Source organism: Pelecanus crispus, chromosome 1, assembly GCF_030463565.1.
Source record: "Pelecanus crispus isolate bPelCri1 chromosome 1, bPelCri1.pri, whole genome shotgun sequence".
Lineage (NCBI taxonomy): Eukaryota > Metazoa > Chordata > Aves > Pelecaniformes > Pelecanidae > Pelecanus > Pelecanus crispus.
Window position 1 is genome coordinate 46,345,109 of NC_134643.1, and position 18,165 is coordinate 46,363,273.

Below are 18,165 nucleotides of genomic sequence, written 5' to 3' on the forward strand. Positions count from 1 at the left end.
GGTTATTAATTTTTGTACACCTAAATGCCATGGAAATTCTAACTACAAAGTGCATGGTATCAAATTGCAATTTTCTTGGCCACGTCATTGTAGAAGAGACTGCTGGAATTACTGATAACATTTCATGATTCTAAATCAGATGGAATAAATAGAAAAGTAGGAAATCTACTCATGATTTCACTTAAAACTCTGCTATGAAAAGCAAGAACAACAAATCATTCAGCACAGGGTAACTATTTAACCAAAGTAAGTACATATTTACAATATTATTTGTGATAGTAAATGATGATCATTAACAACCAAATAACAACCAAAGCCAGTCTAAAGCATCATGCAAAAATACTAAATAAGTTTATAATTAATTCACCCGAACTTTAATATATTTTTAATTTATAGTGCAAGTTGCTTAACAAAATATGTAAAAGTAAACAGTATATTTTGTTAAATTTTTAAGACTATTCATTCTAAATGCCACAGCTAACGGTGTTTGTCACTAGCATATGCTCTAAAATGTTCATTGTCTCTGTTTTATTACAAACATGATTGAAGACAAAAAGGTCTGTAAAGAGAAATTTCATGCTATTGTAAATATATATAAAATAACCTGTAAATAACCTATTGTAAAAACATATGATAATTCTTTTTCATTATTACTCTGAGGTTAAATGAAAAATTAAAATGATATGTTGATGTTGTATAGAAAATTCCCCATTTGTCTATACTTTCATAGGGCTGCCATTGCTGTTCTTACTGTCTGAACATAAAAGAGAATTGGTTACCTGTGAGGTTAAAGCAAGGTAGCTGAATTCATGAATCACAATGCATGTTAAATGTATTGTAATTGCAACATACAATTATATCTAAGTCATTGAATTGCAAATTTGAAAGTTACATGGATAATTGTTTATTATTTCTCCTTTGATGTGGTACTTAATATAGCTACTATTGGTAAAGATATATATTTATCCACAATCTATAGTTATTCTCAGTCACAGTGACCTTTCTTGTTACATGAATTAATAGACATAGAAGACAAAACCAGAGTCTAATCACATTATAGTTATAATATATTGCTATTAAGTCAGGAGTGATTAGGGTTTGATGTTATCCTTGCTTCAAACATGATTCTTGTGTCTGGATTTGCACCTGGTTATTATGTTACAATAACTGTAGTATTCATAAAAAGTAGCGAACACATATGCAAACAATGTTAATACATTAAGAACTGTAACGACTCCAAGCAGTTCAAGAAAGGGGGGTATTTCTACCATTTCTGAACTGAAGTGATGGCCTGTATTTATCAAGAGCAAATGAGCAAGAAATTCATGAGCTTTGTCATCGGATCCCTGTAGGGCTGACAGCAGATATAGGTGGATTTTTAATTATTTGAGGCAATCCATAGTAACAGGCAAATCTGAAGAGACCTCTTCATCATAGAGGCATCAGGAAGTCAGTAGGGGCTGTGGTAAGGTTGTAACTCAGATGACATCAGAATAGCTTCCAAATACAGAGTATTTCTGTTCATAGCAGTACTTAAATACACAGTTAATTGCTATCATTGATAGAGCTAAATTTCTGAATTTTGGTCTAAATTCATATATCTTCATGCTTTTTCTAGGCCACCTAGTTTATCTAGGAGATAGCTGGAGGAAAGGAAGTCAATAGTTGATTTCTAATGCTACATCCTACTCTCTGCCCCACCTCTCCAAAGAGACTGTGTGGCTGTAACATTTCCTTCTCTGCAGCCAGACTCTACCCCACTCCGTAGCCCTAGGGTAGCCAGACTCTGACTCTATGCTGTGCACATACATTTCTCCACAGTCATTCCCACTTGCTGGCTGATCTTGTTAGAGCCTAGCTCATCCTCCTCTGTTGTCTGTCTTGTCTGCCTTCCCTTATGCAGAAACTTTTCAATGCATCATAGCCATCTCTGGAACAGTCAAAATCCAGTAAAAATGCTACGAATTTCTGGAGAAATTGGGAAAAAAAAGGAAAATTTTGAGCCATGGTAGGGCTTTTTAGCATGTCTATTCCTTCCATAAATTTGTAGTTGTCTGAAGCTCAAACTGACACCCACTAAAACAGTCCAGAATAACAAAACCTTGCTAACTACTTTTTGGCCTAATGCTGAGCAAATTGATAGGCATACTGAGGCCCTGCTACCCGAAACAACTGATCTCCCAGGCAAACACTGTGATGGTAGGAAAGAAGAACTCTGAGAGCCTGTATGCAGGTCTTAGTTGGAAGGAAAAATGAGAAAATCTGGTTTAGGAGAGAAGAACATTGTTAAATTTAATGACTGAAGGAAATCACAATATCTTGCAGGCATGGGGGCATGTTCAGGACTTTCCCCCTTACATAATTCAAGAATTACTATTCCAAATATTTGCGAGAACACTACAAGATTTCATGTTGAAATAACATTGTAACAATATTGGTAGTTCATTTAAACTACGAAAGAATTGTTAGAAACAGCTTCAGGTATTTTAGCATGTTGCAATTAAACTCTGGCATTAATGAAGATCATGTGCTGCTGAGCATTTTCTGCTCCCTCACACTGTGTCAAGCTGCTACAGTTGTCGAGCACTCATAGGGACAGGCAGCTTGCAGAGAAGAGAAGACGAAGATCAAGAGCAGCAGGTGGGACGGTATCACCCACGCATCATTGCTATGCTTTTCCTACTGGAAAGCATAAGCTTGACAACGAATTATGAAATAATCTGACAAGTGAATTTTACTCTTATGCTGGGAAAATTTTTGGATGCTCAAGATGCCATGCTGATAATTGTATCTTAGCTAAACGGGATGAAGGTTTCTGGAGCTCTGGACTCTTCATGAGCATAAAGAATGTTCAAAAAGAATCATTTTGGGCCCCTCAATACAAGAAAGACATTGAGGTGCTGGAGCGTGTTCAGAAAAGGGCAACAAGGCTGGTGAAGGGTCTGGAGCACAGGCCTTATGAGGAGCAGCTGAGGGAACTGGGATTGTTTAGCTTAGAGAAGAGGAAGCTGAGGGGAGACCTTATCGCTCTCTACATCTACCTGAAAGGAGGTTGTAGTGAGGTGGGTGTTGGTCTCTTCTCCCAAGTAGCTAGCGATAGGATGAGAGGAAATGGGCTTAAGCTGCGCCAGGGGAGGTTTAGGTTGGAAATTAGGAAAAATTTCTTTACGGAAAGGGTGGTCAAGCATTGGAACAGGCTGCCCAGAGAGGTGGTGGAGCCACCATCCCTGGAAGTGTTCAAAAAACGGGTAGATGTGGCACTTCGGGACATGGTTTAGTCTGGTCTACCCTTAATTGGTTTAGTGGTGGACTTGGCAGTGTTAGGTTAATGGTTGGACTGGATGATCTTAAAGGTCTTTTCCAACCTAAACGATTCTATTTAAAGACTGAAAAATGCTCTAGTGAATATTTTGCGAGTGAATGAAACATCTTCAAAATGCTAATTAGAAATAAATCAACAAGAATAAAGAAAATTGTTAGAATATACCCAGCTTCCTGTATTTCCCAAATCACTTCCAAAGCACTTATGGATGTGGTTGATTTCTGTGAAATGGAAATGCATGGTTAAATTTAATGATATAAACTACATCAGTGTAGGCTATCACCTACCTATATTATATTATACCATCATTACTACATGGACACTGATTTACATATGGAAGATGAAAAAAGTTAAAGTCTTTTTTATGAATGATGACTCAGTAAGTTGAAATTAGTGTGACTCAGTAGAGTTTGTATTACTACAGGACCTGGATTTTAATCAATATAAAATGTTTTATCTTAACTTTCTTTATTTTCAACAAAACTGTTTGTAATTAAAAAAAAATCACAGCATCCTAATAAATGGAGACATTAAAGAATCAGGAGAGGGTGATGGAAAGAAAAGGAGAGGCATAAATAATGGAATACAGGGAAAAAATATACAAGATAAGGGATTTACTAAAATGAGACAGACAGCTTAAAGGATTCCTTAGAGGAATGGGGCAACCCACTAAGACGACAATTCTCTTTCAAGGTCCAGCTTAAAATTTCTCACCAGTAAAGGGAAAATTTAATTCCCTTTCAGTCTACATTTAGAATGCACATTGTTCAGTGAATCTCCATCTCTGGCGCAAGCAAAGAAGACAAGTAAAATAAGCAGACATGGGGTTGAAGATTATCTCTAAAACCAGTCACAAAATCAGGCATTTTCTTCAGCATTGTTTCACAGTGGTAGAAACCAATTTGGACCCGTGGTCAGCTGGGGTGACCTCAAACAGCTATACTGGTAAATTACTGGTGAAAATCTTTCTTTGAAAAAACAAAGTTACAGCCTAATTACAGCATATGTCTGTCTTTCTGTACGTCCAAGACAGAAAAGAAAATACTGGCAACCTAAAACCTTAATGGAAACACATATATGCAAAGCAAAAGTACGAAAGAAAATGTAGTAATCGGGATAATGACACAAAGTAATAGAAATTAAGAAGAGGGTTTTTATAAGAATAATGAATACAAACATAATAAATATTAGATTATACAGTCTCTGAAAATACAGGTCTTGAATTACTATATATTACATATTACTATCTATTGACACCCTCTTTTCCGTGACAAGATCTTATTTTGAAAGAAGAAACACGGGAATCTAGAAGACAAATCATAATATTGAGGCAAAAAATGAAAATTATTGTCATTTACATTAGTGAAGTAATGCTTTTGCTGTTACAGAACTTTAGGAAACAGATATACTTATTTTCATCTGTATGATGCTTTCAGACTATAAGAACTCATGTTACAATGTTTAAAAAAGAAAATAAAGTGCTTGATTTAGTTTCAGAACCTATCAAACTGACATAAGTAAAAGAACCTCTAGAAAATGAGCTAAATAAAGGATTAAATCCATACTTTAAAAGATATTCTTAGTTTTCCAAGACAATAAAAGGAAAATGTAATCATAAAATATAGGGTTAAGTTCTAACCTATGGGTATCATGACGCTGCAGTGCCTAATGAAACAATGAAGGTGTTTCATAAACAATTCACTAAGGAATTGAGACAATAAAATATGAATAAAATTGAATCTACGTCAGCCTTGTTCACTTTAATAAATGCTTCAGCTCCTGAGTTATTACGTAAAAGAAAGACGATGACACTCTCTGTTACTGCTATTTCATTCATGAACATAGGTTTAATTTTTCTTGTTGTTAAAACTGCTTGAACTAAAATATTTCAGACCAATTTAAGTAACATTTTATGCTATATACAAAAAGCATATGTATGTGTCTGGTTTTTTGTTGTACTGAAAAAGACACAATCAGATTAATCCATATCAATATTGCAAAAGATTTTTTGTTTCAGCTGTCACACCAAACCCCATATTTCCTCATAATCACATTCTGATTTACTAAGTTAAACCTACAAAATTTTTCAACTTTTAAAGAATGCACAATGAGACCAAAATAAATTTCAATTTTAATTTAATCTTAGCACAGCCAAATTAGTGTTATTTTATAATTTCCATTAAATAATGTGCTAGATCACATTGACCTGTGTTCCAGCTTCAGAAAAGATGCTCCTTCCGCATGCTGTAGGTGATCATTCTAACTAGAGAATATCCAGATAAATAACTGTAACAGTTTCTATTAAGATATTTTTGTATGTTTTCAAAGTTCCATGCAATGATTTTCCAGAGAGAACCTGTTTGTCTTCCTGTCAGCAATGCCACACCAATCAATACATATACATATGCTCCTTGTATTTTCTATTTTGCCTCGCGTACTGACAGATTAAGTTGCCAGCTAAGTTCTTGACATGAAAATATTTGTACTGTAATATGTCAGAAAAAGTTAATTATCATAGGCAGTAAAAATACATATTCAAGAGCAAAAGGCCAGTAGGGAGCTCTGCTTAAGAATACTGCCAGAAGGATTGAGTAGGAACTTGATTATTGGGGTAAGGCTTAAACCATGGTATTTTGGCTGAGACCTGGAGTTTGTGGGTTGTGAAGAATGTATTTCCAGCATGCTCTCTCTTGAACACGTTACTGTCAGGGTCTGCCACTGCAGAGTGGCAAATCAGGAGGTGTGTTGTTTGGGGTCTTTTTTGTGGAAACTGGCAAAAACTTTACGAGACTGTTGCCAAGAAATAAAGAAACGCACAGGTTTGGGTCTAGAATAAAGAAAAAACTGCCAGTTAGACATAACTGAAAATGCAAAAGGGAGCTAGAAGGCAAGAGATGGATGGGAGTGTGTACTCAGAACCTGACAGAGTTGCCTCTTTTATTTCTTCTTGCTGATCTTCAGCTTCAAGCAGTAGGTACTTCAAAGAGTATCTTTATGCTGTTACCCCAGGGAGACAAAAGGTTGGGTTAAAAAATTTAGAAACAGCAATCTGAGACTATGGAACTGAGCCTTTTTATTTAAAAGTAGTAAGTGCTACCTGGGACAAAACTGGCTGTACTAAGTAGTTCCACTACGTGTGGTTATGCATGAGAGTGTCCTGGGAGGGCAGGTAAGCCTTGCTATCATAGTCAAGCTAGAGCTGTGTTAAGTGTGAACGCTCGTGGGATGGAAGAAAGAAGCATTAGTTGGACTAATTTAATATATTAGAAAAGACATTAAATTTCCTCATTGCAAAAGTACCAGTGGTCCTCCAGATATTATTACTTTATTAGAATCTTTGCTTAAATAACCAAAAAATTTTGAAGCAACTTTTTCTTGCAAAATATTAGTTTCACATTAATAACAGCATAAATCTCAGTTTGCAAAAGCGCCTCTTTATAGGCATTGCCTTCTCAATGAATGTTGCTAGAAATCTCACTACTAGCATGCCATCAAGACTGTATTCTGAAGACAACAGTTTTGTATCTAAAATGCTGGTCTTCCACTATAAAAGAAGTGTACAGGAGCCTATAGAAGACAGCATGACTATTGCAGCAAACTCTGGCAACTAATGTAGTATATGGCAGCTTAGAACCTGGCAAGAACATATATATGACACAATGGAGTGATAATTTATTAATGAAAATGCTAAAGGTCAGAGTAAGGCATGTCTCTGAATTTTTTCTCTCTCCCCATTAATACTTGGACTGCATCTTCCCCTCTTGTTTACTGTAACATTTCCTGCATTTCTTATATTTTTTCATAGCCTAAATCTCTTCATCTCCAATACCTAGCTTCATCCTCATTCTGAAAACACACTGATAGAGTTTGCTAATTTGAACTGCAAGGACTTCTCGCAAGATTTATCACATTCTATAACTCTCATTCATTGGTATTAGTTCTCCTGGAAAATCTCATACTGATTTTTCTTTTACATAACACAAGAAACATAAGAATGGATGATCTTTAACTTTCTTGGTTTGCAAAGAAAGTGCCCATGACAGAGCTCAGTGTGACTTAGGTGATGACTTGAGGTGATGACTTCCTTTTCTCTCACAGTCGTTTGGCAAGTGACTGTCTATGGCTACTAGGCTGTCTTGGGATTTTTACTAGTCTGCACTGCTTGTATCAGGCCCACAGTAAGTATTGGTACACTGCAGTTTTAATATACCAAAGTTGGTGTTCAGTGGGCTTTGTAGTGACATGGGTAAAGCATTGTGTTAGGCAGTTTTGTGCACATACTTATGAAGAGCTTAGGATAACTGAGAAGATGACATTGCAAATTTAGTTTATATGGGTTTTTTTCTGTAAAGAAAGCCAATGGATGTAAGATCTGTGCAGGAATGCGTATATGTAGATTATTGAATAGGTATAATTGAGTGTATATTTTAACTACCCCTGAGCAGCCAAAGTCCTGTTAGTTTAGTGAGAGGAGGAAAAAAGGAAGAGTTACCCAGATCACAGAATAATGAAATATGGATTTGATAAAACATCCTTGGTGTTCAACCTCTCTGAGATCTATTTCATATGTTCATTACCAGCCTGACTCCTGTCTGATCTGGGACCACTCCATCTGTTTTCTCACAGCTTTCCACATCCCTCCTCTGCTCCTCTCTTCCATTTCTTGATCAATTCTGCCTTTGCCGAGACACTTGCAAGTGCAAATTATTTTATTCTGAAAACCAATCTGTACACCATTTGAGAATTTTCAGAAGGTGCTATCACATGTTCTTGGTCCCAGATGGAATAACATATTCTGATTGAAGTAGAACATAGTAAATTTAAGGGTGAAATCTTGTCCTCACTCAGCTGTATGGCAAAAGACATTTACTTCAAGGGTCACATGGCTGCATCTAGACTAAACAGCAGACTCGTGATATGTGTAGCAGCCTTCATCTCATCCTTATTCAGATCAAATCCAAGGCACAAGGGAAATCTGGGTCTGTTGTAACCTTACCTTTTGCCTTGATAAGACATGAGGATATGTGCAGGCTATTTATGCAGGCCTTGGGGCTTGAAAGGCTGCATGACTCCCTTGCTATAGAAAACATTTAAACTGAATGTACTTACTGTGTTATCTACAAAATCTGCTATTTTTGTAATATGTCTTCCTAACCCTTACAGTCATTTCCTCCGGGACTGTAGCATGGTAGATACATCCTGTTACTTGGAACCTTACAAGTCTCATGTACTTATTAAAAGGCTAGAATTTTGTCTTCTTATTTATACAAATTAAGATCTAAATTTATATATAAGTATATTCCTCCTGCTTTACACAAACATGATATCCAGAAAAGGTCTTCTGTATACTTACTCTTGTGTTGTTTCTTTCAGCTTTCAGTTCTGAAATCTCCTCCTCTTTTTCAAGCAGCTGTTCCCTGCACGCATTTAATTCTTTTGTCAGTGCAGCAAATTCCTGTGGAATAAAATTATATATGAAGCTATCCAAGTTGTAAGCACTAGAATAATCAAATCCATATGCATTCTAGAGTTTGAGGATTTAAATAATATTTTAAAATCATCCTCACAAACTAAAACAGCATATGTAAGCATCAGCATCTACCAAAACCATTTAAAGTCTGGGCATATCCAATAAAAAGTGCCTATGGAAAACACTGATTTAAGTTTAGAAACAAAAGGAGGTTCAAGATGATGGCAACATCCCCCATACACAAGGTATCAGAACCACACCAGAAGAAGAACAGAATTGGCCTACTTCATAGCAACAGAGACACCATATTTCACACACAATGAGATTCAACTCAACATATTCACTTAGTGTTCTTGTCTCTCTGTAAGGCAGCTGTTGCAATGTGGCATGGGAGAAAAAGGTTGAGGTATTCACTGATCAAAATCTATCTCATATCAGATTAACATAAGTAATACGTGTGTTGTGAAAAAAAATACTCTCATTATTTTTACTTGATATTTGAATTTAACTATTAAAATTTATTTGGGCATTATAGTGAAAGGCTGCAATGAGTCAAAGCAATATTCATGTTTGTTAGTTTGGAGTGAGTTTCCTATGAAATAACATAAAATGAAACTGGATTTTAAGTTGCTCCTAATGTTAAGTTTTATACATGCAGCTAATACGTTTTCTGAAAAACACATTTTCAGTTGTCAAAACTCCTATTAAAATGTCTTGATTTTACCATTGCTGTTACTCTTCAACAATATACATAAATTTTTTCTATACAAAGGGCAGTCACAGATTTGTCATTCATTTCAATAATGAAAAGGTTTCACTCCATATGCATTTATTTTTGACAGGCACAACATATGCTAAACTGTAGTAGTTAATTTTATCCTTTACAGCAAAAAGATGCTACATGTCTCACGAAAACAGTTAGGCAAAGGATGAAAAGCCCTTAACATTCGTGATCATATGTCATAAGAAAAAGATGTCTTGATGAGCAGCATCGCTGCTTAACAAAGATATATACATATTTTAAAATATTAAGTTAATTTTAGTTTGACCAAAATAGTCAGTGCTTAAGAGCACCCACAAGCAGCCAGAGTTAAACTGAAGTCATTCCTAATTCTTCCCCTCCCCCCAAAAAGTTTAAGAAAAAAACATGTCCAGGTGGTTTATCTTATCAGCCAGTAGGATGAAGCTGAGACTAAATCTACTTATTTAAGACAAAAGCTAGCAATGATCTCAAGAGGACATGGTTTGCTGTTCCCCTTGAGTTGCTGAAAGCAGCTTTTATCTGAACTAAAGTGCTGTTCAACAGAAGTTTGGTAGGTATTCCTAGGCTCATTCTGTTTTAATCAAGTTTCTAAATAGTTAATGGTATATGGTATTACTAATAATATATTAAAAAGTATTAAAATAGATTTCAAGTGGTATTCTGACAATGTGTAACTAAGTTTTTTTGTTTTGTTTTTTCAGCAGCTGGAGCTGCATTCACAGCAAACCTCCATGCAAATTGCATGGTAGTAAGGAAAGTGTTGTTCTGATATCCTCAGTGGATTTTGTTTTAGAGATCAGCTATTGATCACATGAACCATATAGTGGTGTTTTGTGCCATACCTCCTAATCAGTATTTTCATTTTACACCCTAGTGGTCAAAACTGTGTAAAGCTATGCAGCATACTTTGATGTTAAAGCCCTTAACTTAGCTTTGAAAATGAGATTTAAATTTTAAAACTCCTCTCTCACTTTTCAAAACTATCACTAAAACTTCTGCCTGTAGGTCTTACTCTAGGATTCAGAAACTGCTAGTCCAGCAGTGTTATTCTGTCCAGAATTTTGCTTAAAAAACTCCTGTCCTTGAGGTTATAACTGATGTAACATACCAAATGAAGATATCATATTTAATAGAAAGCCAGTGATCTCAAGACAGATTGAACCAGAATTTTGAAGCACAAAACCACACATACACACATATTTTTTTCTTCATATTCCTCTAAGAGAAACTTTGTAGCGCTACAGGGTGGAACTCTTGTTACTAATTTACATACAGTTTATATGCACAGGTTAGTATCTATAATACCTTCAGAATGTCACAGAATAAACTTTCTGTATAATCTGTGTAGTATGCCATTGTTATTTACTTTTCTCATTTCTTTGTATTGTTTCAGTTGGAATTAAAATAGACATTTTGGCATATGCTTGGGCATCCGGATGGGTGACAGGTGGTGAAAAGGATAACAAGTATCATATGGTGACTTACAGTTCCAGTTTCTAACTACAGTAAGGCAAAGCAGTCTGATAACATGCTTTTTTTGCTTTGCTTGGAAACAGAAAAAGATACGAGTTTATCAAATTGTACATTCTTTGCTGTGCCAAGGCAAGCCTGCTACCAGTAGTATGGTCCCTAATGCTTTGGTCAATATAATCTCAAATAATTAAGGAATGGAGTTCCTACTAGTTTGCTGAGCAGCACGGAGCTTATTCTTAGGGAAATTTTCTTTGGTCATCAGCTTAAGTTTTCCCTTGCTTAAAACAAATCATTACTGAAAATTCCGCTCCCAGAGAGTCCCATACCTAACACAGTGTCCTCTCAGCCTTGAAATACCTTCAGCTTACATTCATAACTATTAGCATCCACTTCAGCTGGGCTACCTGTGTCCAGTATTTTAAGCCTTTTTACCTGAGCCACTGACATAGCCCCTTCAATTATTTGAAGCCCTTTTAATTATTCAGTTGTTGCTGCTCTCTGAAATTCCTCTGTGCTCTTGACATAGCTGCAGTACTAGGATTTACAACAAGCAGTCACCCCTTTGCACCTCTGGAGCTAAAGTGGTCAACTTTCTTCAGCTGAAGTACTAGAGACTGCTCATTTGTCAAGAGCTTTGACTTCTCAGTTGTCAAGAGCTTTGTTGCCTTTGAATCGAATGATGACAGAAAGAGGTTTTATTTTTCTTGGTGTTTGTATCATAAGCCTTTTACAGGGAAAGTCTCAAAGTAAAATTGAGTTTGCCCTAGAGCCTCACAAATTATTATTTCTGTCACATCTGCTCTGATGAATTAATAACTAGGATAAAACCTCACAACAACTTGCTTTTCAATTCATGCTTCCAAAACTAGAAGTAAAACTCATTTTAAATATACGCTTTTCATCCAAGGTATCCCTGAGATATGACAACGTAATGCTCCAGGGAACATGTTTCTCCCACAGGTTAGAAGTAAAGCAAAGTATATTTTTGTTTTACCCAGTTATGTAATAAATAACATGTGATGACAAAAACGTCTGCTCTTGCAATTCCCTCCTATATATACAGGGATCAAGGGAATACTGTCATCTGGAATTATTATTTGCAGTAGAAATCTTGCATGGTCAGTCATACTTTGGGAGCCCTGAAGGTAGTATCTGTTGCATAACTAATACGATTTGACAGGCACAACTGCACTCTTAAAGCTTATGTAGAAGTTGTGTGGCTGTAAAGCTAATTAAGAACTAAAGTGAATTACAACTATATGAAAATTATTCAGTCAATTGCACTGTTTTTATACTATACTATGACATCAGGACACTAACAAAATTATTTCATAATAAACAACCCAAGAAAGAGCTTTTCTTTTTTTGCCATCTGAACAAACATAATCTCGGACCCTAACTTATCTGCTGTTTCTCTTTTTGTCTTAATACTTGGGCTATAACACTCAGTCTGACTGAAAAAGCTGGCTCAGAATGACAGCTCTGCATTTATACCATGTTTATCTTTGAAGAGCGGGCAGAAGCCTTGAAGACAAATTCAACAGAAATTTGTAGCCACTGAAAGGACTGCTAGGCGTTACAAATAAAAAAAAAAAAAGTTAAGGACTTCCCCTGGTGAAGCAGCTGAGATACAGCCAGAGCAGAGGCTGGTGGGTGCCCGGGAGAGTGGGAGGTCATCGGGACAGGCTGACAGCGCTGCCAGATGTGCTGGCAGCAGGACTGTGCAGGGGAGGCATACCACAGCTCCCTTACCATTAAATCTCTGCCTCTAGGGGCTGGCTGAACAAATGCTGCTTTCTTTGCTTATTGCTCCCAGGAAAGGCATGCGTGGTTTATTTTTTATGACCTAATATGCAGAAAATGTATATAACTAGTCTCCAAGCTTGGGGTATGCCCCAGAAATTATGAGACCTAACTACAACGCTCAACTGTTCAGCCTGTGTATACAGTCCAGTACAGAGTGACTTGAAATGAAAATACAAACAGCCTCTCATCATCTCCACTAAAAAATAACTACTGAAAGAAAGGAGAAAATTCGTAAGACCAAAAAAAAAAAGAATCCATAAAATTAAGTTTCAGAGACACTGGGGAGATTCAGCTAAAAGTCTCCTCCTCTGGATTTTCCATCTTTGAACCACAGTTCATTTCAGGAATGAATGAGTGAACTAATCTCTGCATGGAGAAAGAATGGTAAGGCTTTATCATTTTTATTTTACATTCAACACAAGCTATGTCAACCAATTTGCTTTCCTACAAATTTAGATGTAACTCATTTAACATAGGAAATTACTATCTACTACAATTCTCTTGGAGTTTTAACCTTTCAATTATTATGTTTTCATCCAATCCAATTTTGTAAAAAAAAAAAAAAAATTGTGCCTTCTTTCTTTTCTTATTATTCCTTCATTGGAAATATTGTTGAAAATTCTCCATGCTTTTTAAATGACCAAGGATTTATTTTAGCATTTTCCCATTACCAGCACACAGATTTCAACCTTGTTGACGCCTATTAACAAGACAAAACACTACAAAATTCTGAATGTAATTCACTGTTTATCTTCTTACTACAGAAGAGCCATAATAATAGTCCTCAAGTCCTTGATTCTAGATTATGTTGAACACAAGATTTAAATATGTGAGTTTGGTGCCAATCTTCTGAAATGTTTATTGTTACATATTGCTCAAAATGAGAGTTCATTTGCACACAAGTTTTAGGTTGGAAAATAGGTACCCTGAAATATTATATTGTAACAGGACCCAGGTAGAAACAGGAAATCTTTTGCACCTCAGGACTAAAATTTTGGTCTCTTCATACATAAAAAAAGCCATACTTTAAAACTGTAGAGTAGTCTCTGAATTAGTCTCTTAAAAATATTATCAGATCAGTTTGCACTATGATACTGTCTGCATGGTGAGTTTTCTGTACTTCTCCACAAATAAATATAAGCAAAATTGATTCAATCTCCCTTTTCCCCATTTTTATGCAGTGGCCTCTTTTTTCTTTTATCCCTTCAAAAAAATTGGCCACTAGTAGTAAATTATCTAATAAATAATATCAAGTGGGTGGGCCACATCATGTTGAACTACTGAGTCTCTAATTTGAACTGAGTGTTACTTTGTTTGACTCAGACCATGCTTTTACAGACAGGGAATAAGGTGCTTTTCTTGAGGTGTGATCTTAGCAGCTCTTACATAGCCACTAAACATGCTTCAAACTATCAAGGAATTATGAATGCTGGTTTGGATTATTTATCAGTCTGCAAGACATGTAAAATGTGGAAAGTGTGATTAAATGTGACAATGTGAAAGTTCATTAATTCACAGAGAAAAATGAAGAGGATGAGATTTCTGTTAAGTGAGAGAGAGAACTAACCCAGTAACACAGTGGACTTGTGACCCAATGCTTTTTTTTTTTTTTTTTTTCCCTTTCAGAAATGTGGGCACTGACTGAAATTTGGGACTATGTAGACACTTAGCCACACTTAAGCACACAGTCAATGCTCCTTGGAAGAAAGAAAAAAACTTTTCAGAGGCTCACAGCCCATGTTAACATCTACAAGAATTAATACTCCAAATACATTCACTGAACAGAAAATTGGACAGATGGAGAACTGCTATACAGCTTTCCATTAAGAAGGAATTCCTTCTTCAAATACTCAGTTGAATCTACATCAGATTTTGAACTAAGTCTTGCAAATATTTACTTATTCAGCCATCCCTTTCTGGGTAGAAGAAATCATCTCAAACCAGTGCAGCCTCTCTGTGGATGGCCTACTATTGTGAATGAATTATTTACCATTATGACTGTGGTCCCAAATTAAGAGAGATATAATTGTTTTTTCTGAGCAAAAAGAAAATCCCCCAAATTCTCTTTCAGTACCTTAAAAAGACCCCGAAACCTTGTTTCTAGAAAAGATCCAAAAAGAATAATAGAGAACTAAGGATTATACTAGATAAATTTATATATCTGATTAAAATCTGAAAAAATGTATATGTGGATATACATTTTTTGGTTTAGCTTTGCAGCATATGTAACCTGACTTTTATATAAATGCCATCTAAACTCAACAGCTGTATCATGTTACTTTCATGATTTTTAGAAGAACAAGAGTACCAAAAGTATTCAAAATTAGATTTCAAAAGTCAACCAAAAGGAAACTTTAAATGTTATCTTTTTAAATGTTATTCCTTGTGGTATTACTTCTAGATAAATTTAAAGATAATGGGAAGAAGGTACCACTGTCAGAACTTGTGATGTAATCTGCCTAATTTTCCTGCTACAGTACACACTTGCCATATAAAGATTAATTCCCACAGCTTTTTGAAGCCAAAGCAAATCTCCCCAGTGACATGAGTATTATGACAATGGCTCAGGTTTTGGCAATGATTTTCTCACACAGGATTACTTCAGGAAGAAATCTGACACCATACACAGAAGGCATGGGCACAAATCTACCATGAGAGTTTTCACTTGAAACTAGGGCAATAATAATACGAACGTAATTCACATGGTTTTAGAATCATTGTTAAACAGTAGTACAACCACAAGCAATGACCCAAGAACTCTCTAATCAGTACCAAAGAGCCAAACACAAACCTGTGTTCCATTATTTCCCAAATTAGCCTGCAAATTGGTCATGTGAAAATGTAAATTTTACACGACACCAGCTAAAATGTGCTCAGTTGACATCCCTGTTTTTTTCAAAGTCATTTTATCTTTAATGGAAAACTGCTGAATAAAGTATGCAATCTGCTGTTTTAATAATGTTTCCCCACTCCCTCTATTTTAAATAATTTAGATTTGGTGCTCTGTATTATCTGTTGTATACTGATCACTAAAATTTATGCTTTCTGAAGAATAATGTCCACCCAGTGGGTATTGGTCTGTTAAAACAAAGATAGGTTTCGCACAGTAATAATAAAACAGAAAGACAAGGGAAAAAGGGCATGATAAAATTGACAACAGGTTTTTACTTTTTTACCTAAAATTTCCTGTGTTCTGTTAGCCTCTTCAGATTATGATAACAGATGCAAGTTCTCAAAAGCTTAAAAAGAATGATCTCAAGCACAAGGCAGTAGATGCTAAAAATTCAACAGCACAAGGCAGTAGATGTTAAAAATTCAATGTTCCTTATTTGTCATCCTTAGTATCAAGCTATAAAGCTTGAGGCTTCAAAGGACTTGACAGCCTCTCTCCATACATAAAAAAGTAAACTTTAAATACTATAAAAATATAGCCTACTTTTAAATATTTTTATTAATATAATGTAGCAAATCCAATTATACCGAGCTAGAGCCATTTATGAACAAGAATGAAATTAAAGTCTTTTTATTTCCATTAAAAAAAGGCAAATTGAAAATTTAAGAGTCTCTTGTTTGGCAGTTCATGTTAACTAGATTGGTTCAATTTGGAGTAGATATCACAGTGAAGGACAGCGTACTCTGTTACTTTGAAAATAACAACAATTGTGTCTTCAGTGCTTTGCTCCTGACTGATGGGAACACGGAGGCACAGAGGATCTATAACCAAATTAAACAGCTGTTGGATTATTACTGAAACAGGATGGGATAAAACATCACTCATATAAACATCTGTAAATATAATAAAGCTGAATTTGTAATTCAGGTGGGTGACTTTTAAACAGCTTATAGATAGTGTAGGATGAAACTGCAGACTGGCTTACAATGTGTTTTAACTAGTCATATTTCAGAATGTTCTAGTATACATACTGTATTTTGTAGAAGTATTACTCATGTGACACACTATGGGAGCACACTTTTCAGAAGTGGGATGAAAGTGTTGTTAGTTGGGGCTGTAGTGATTTTTTCCTGAAATCATACTACTGAAGTATGGAAGTGAATCAGCTGTATAATAAGGGAAATTGCACCACCAACTTTTTTTCCATTTAATAATCAATGCCTTTGTTTTACAGATATCCATATTCACTTCTTCTAAAAGTACATAAATAATTTGCAGATACAGTTACATTGCAGACTAGAGTATATTATTATTTTCAAATGATACTCTTTAACATAGAAGATATTTATAGCGGTATATCTTGATTGACTAAATATTTTACTGCATCCAAACTAATGACAATTTACTACTCCACAGTTAGAAATTTATCATCTGTCAATAAAGAGAAAGAGCAGAATATGGTCTAAAATGGCAGACTATGACTAATTTATAAAATAATTTTATGGAAAATGGGATTGGTCTTATTCCAATTCATCAGAAGTATATTTTTCCAGATATTTAAATATTAAATATATGAAATGTTCACAGAGCAGGAGCATAAGCGAAGAATAATTTTTTGTAACGAACTACAAGACTACAACCTTCCATTGCCAGCACAGAGTTTTATTTTATGCTTATCATCCTACATTTTTTTTTCAGAATTAAAATAAACACAAAGTTATAAAGGGAATCACCCTGGACAATATGCAAATTATTGAAGCACTTTACAGACCGTACAATGGCTTCAACACATACATGCACACATACAATTCTCATTATAAGGCAGATTGAGGTCAGTACATGGCCCTGAGAAATAACCTAAAATAAATCCTGACAGAGAGGATATATGAAGGGTGACTGGAAGAAGCAACACATACTTACCAGTAAACAGAATAGGCCTTGTCTTATAATGTTGGTAAGAAATGCACAGCTTATTTTGGTGTCAATTCCAGCTTACAAGTCTGGCTGATTTTTAGCATGCCTGACTCACTTTTCAAACTCTTTACTTCCTTCTCTGCACAGCATCTTGTTGTTTTCTTCCAGGCAAACCTGACAAAATACAGTGTGACCTTTCCTTCTCCCTCATTTTGGGGAACACATACTGTTCTGACACTTGTCTCCTTCCTTTCTTCCTCAGCATTGTCTCTGGGTAAATTTTACCTGTGATCACGCATTCAATTATTAATAATAAGTCAACAAGTCTGCTGTTTTGATTCAGAACACATCCTTCCTTCCACAGTCAAATTATATTTTTTCCTCTTTCAGAATTTGACATAGCATGCTAAATAACTGACATTAAATCACTTAGTATTTTAAATATACTTAAAAATAAAAAAAATAATTTTTTCATCACTTTAAAAAATCAAGTGAAAAGTATCTGATATTTTTGCTGTTTTCCA

General features: G+C 35.3%; 1 protein-coding gene across 4 annotated transcripts in view; it reads right to left on the bottom strand.

The window, feature by feature from the left end:
• PPFIA2 (PPFI scaffold protein A2) overlaps window positions 1-18,165 on the bottom strand; it is a 345,661-nt gene that overhangs the window by 120,472 nt on the left and 207,024 nt on the right. For all 4 annotated transcript variants that reach the window (XM_075727716.1, XM_075727714.1, XM_075727718.1 and 1 more), the window contains one exon: window positions 8,676-8,777. In XM_075727716.1, coding sequence (XP_075583831.1) covers window positions 8,676-8,777 — 102 coding nt within the window. The remainder of the gene's footprint in view (window positions 1-8,675; window positions 8,778-18,165) is intronic.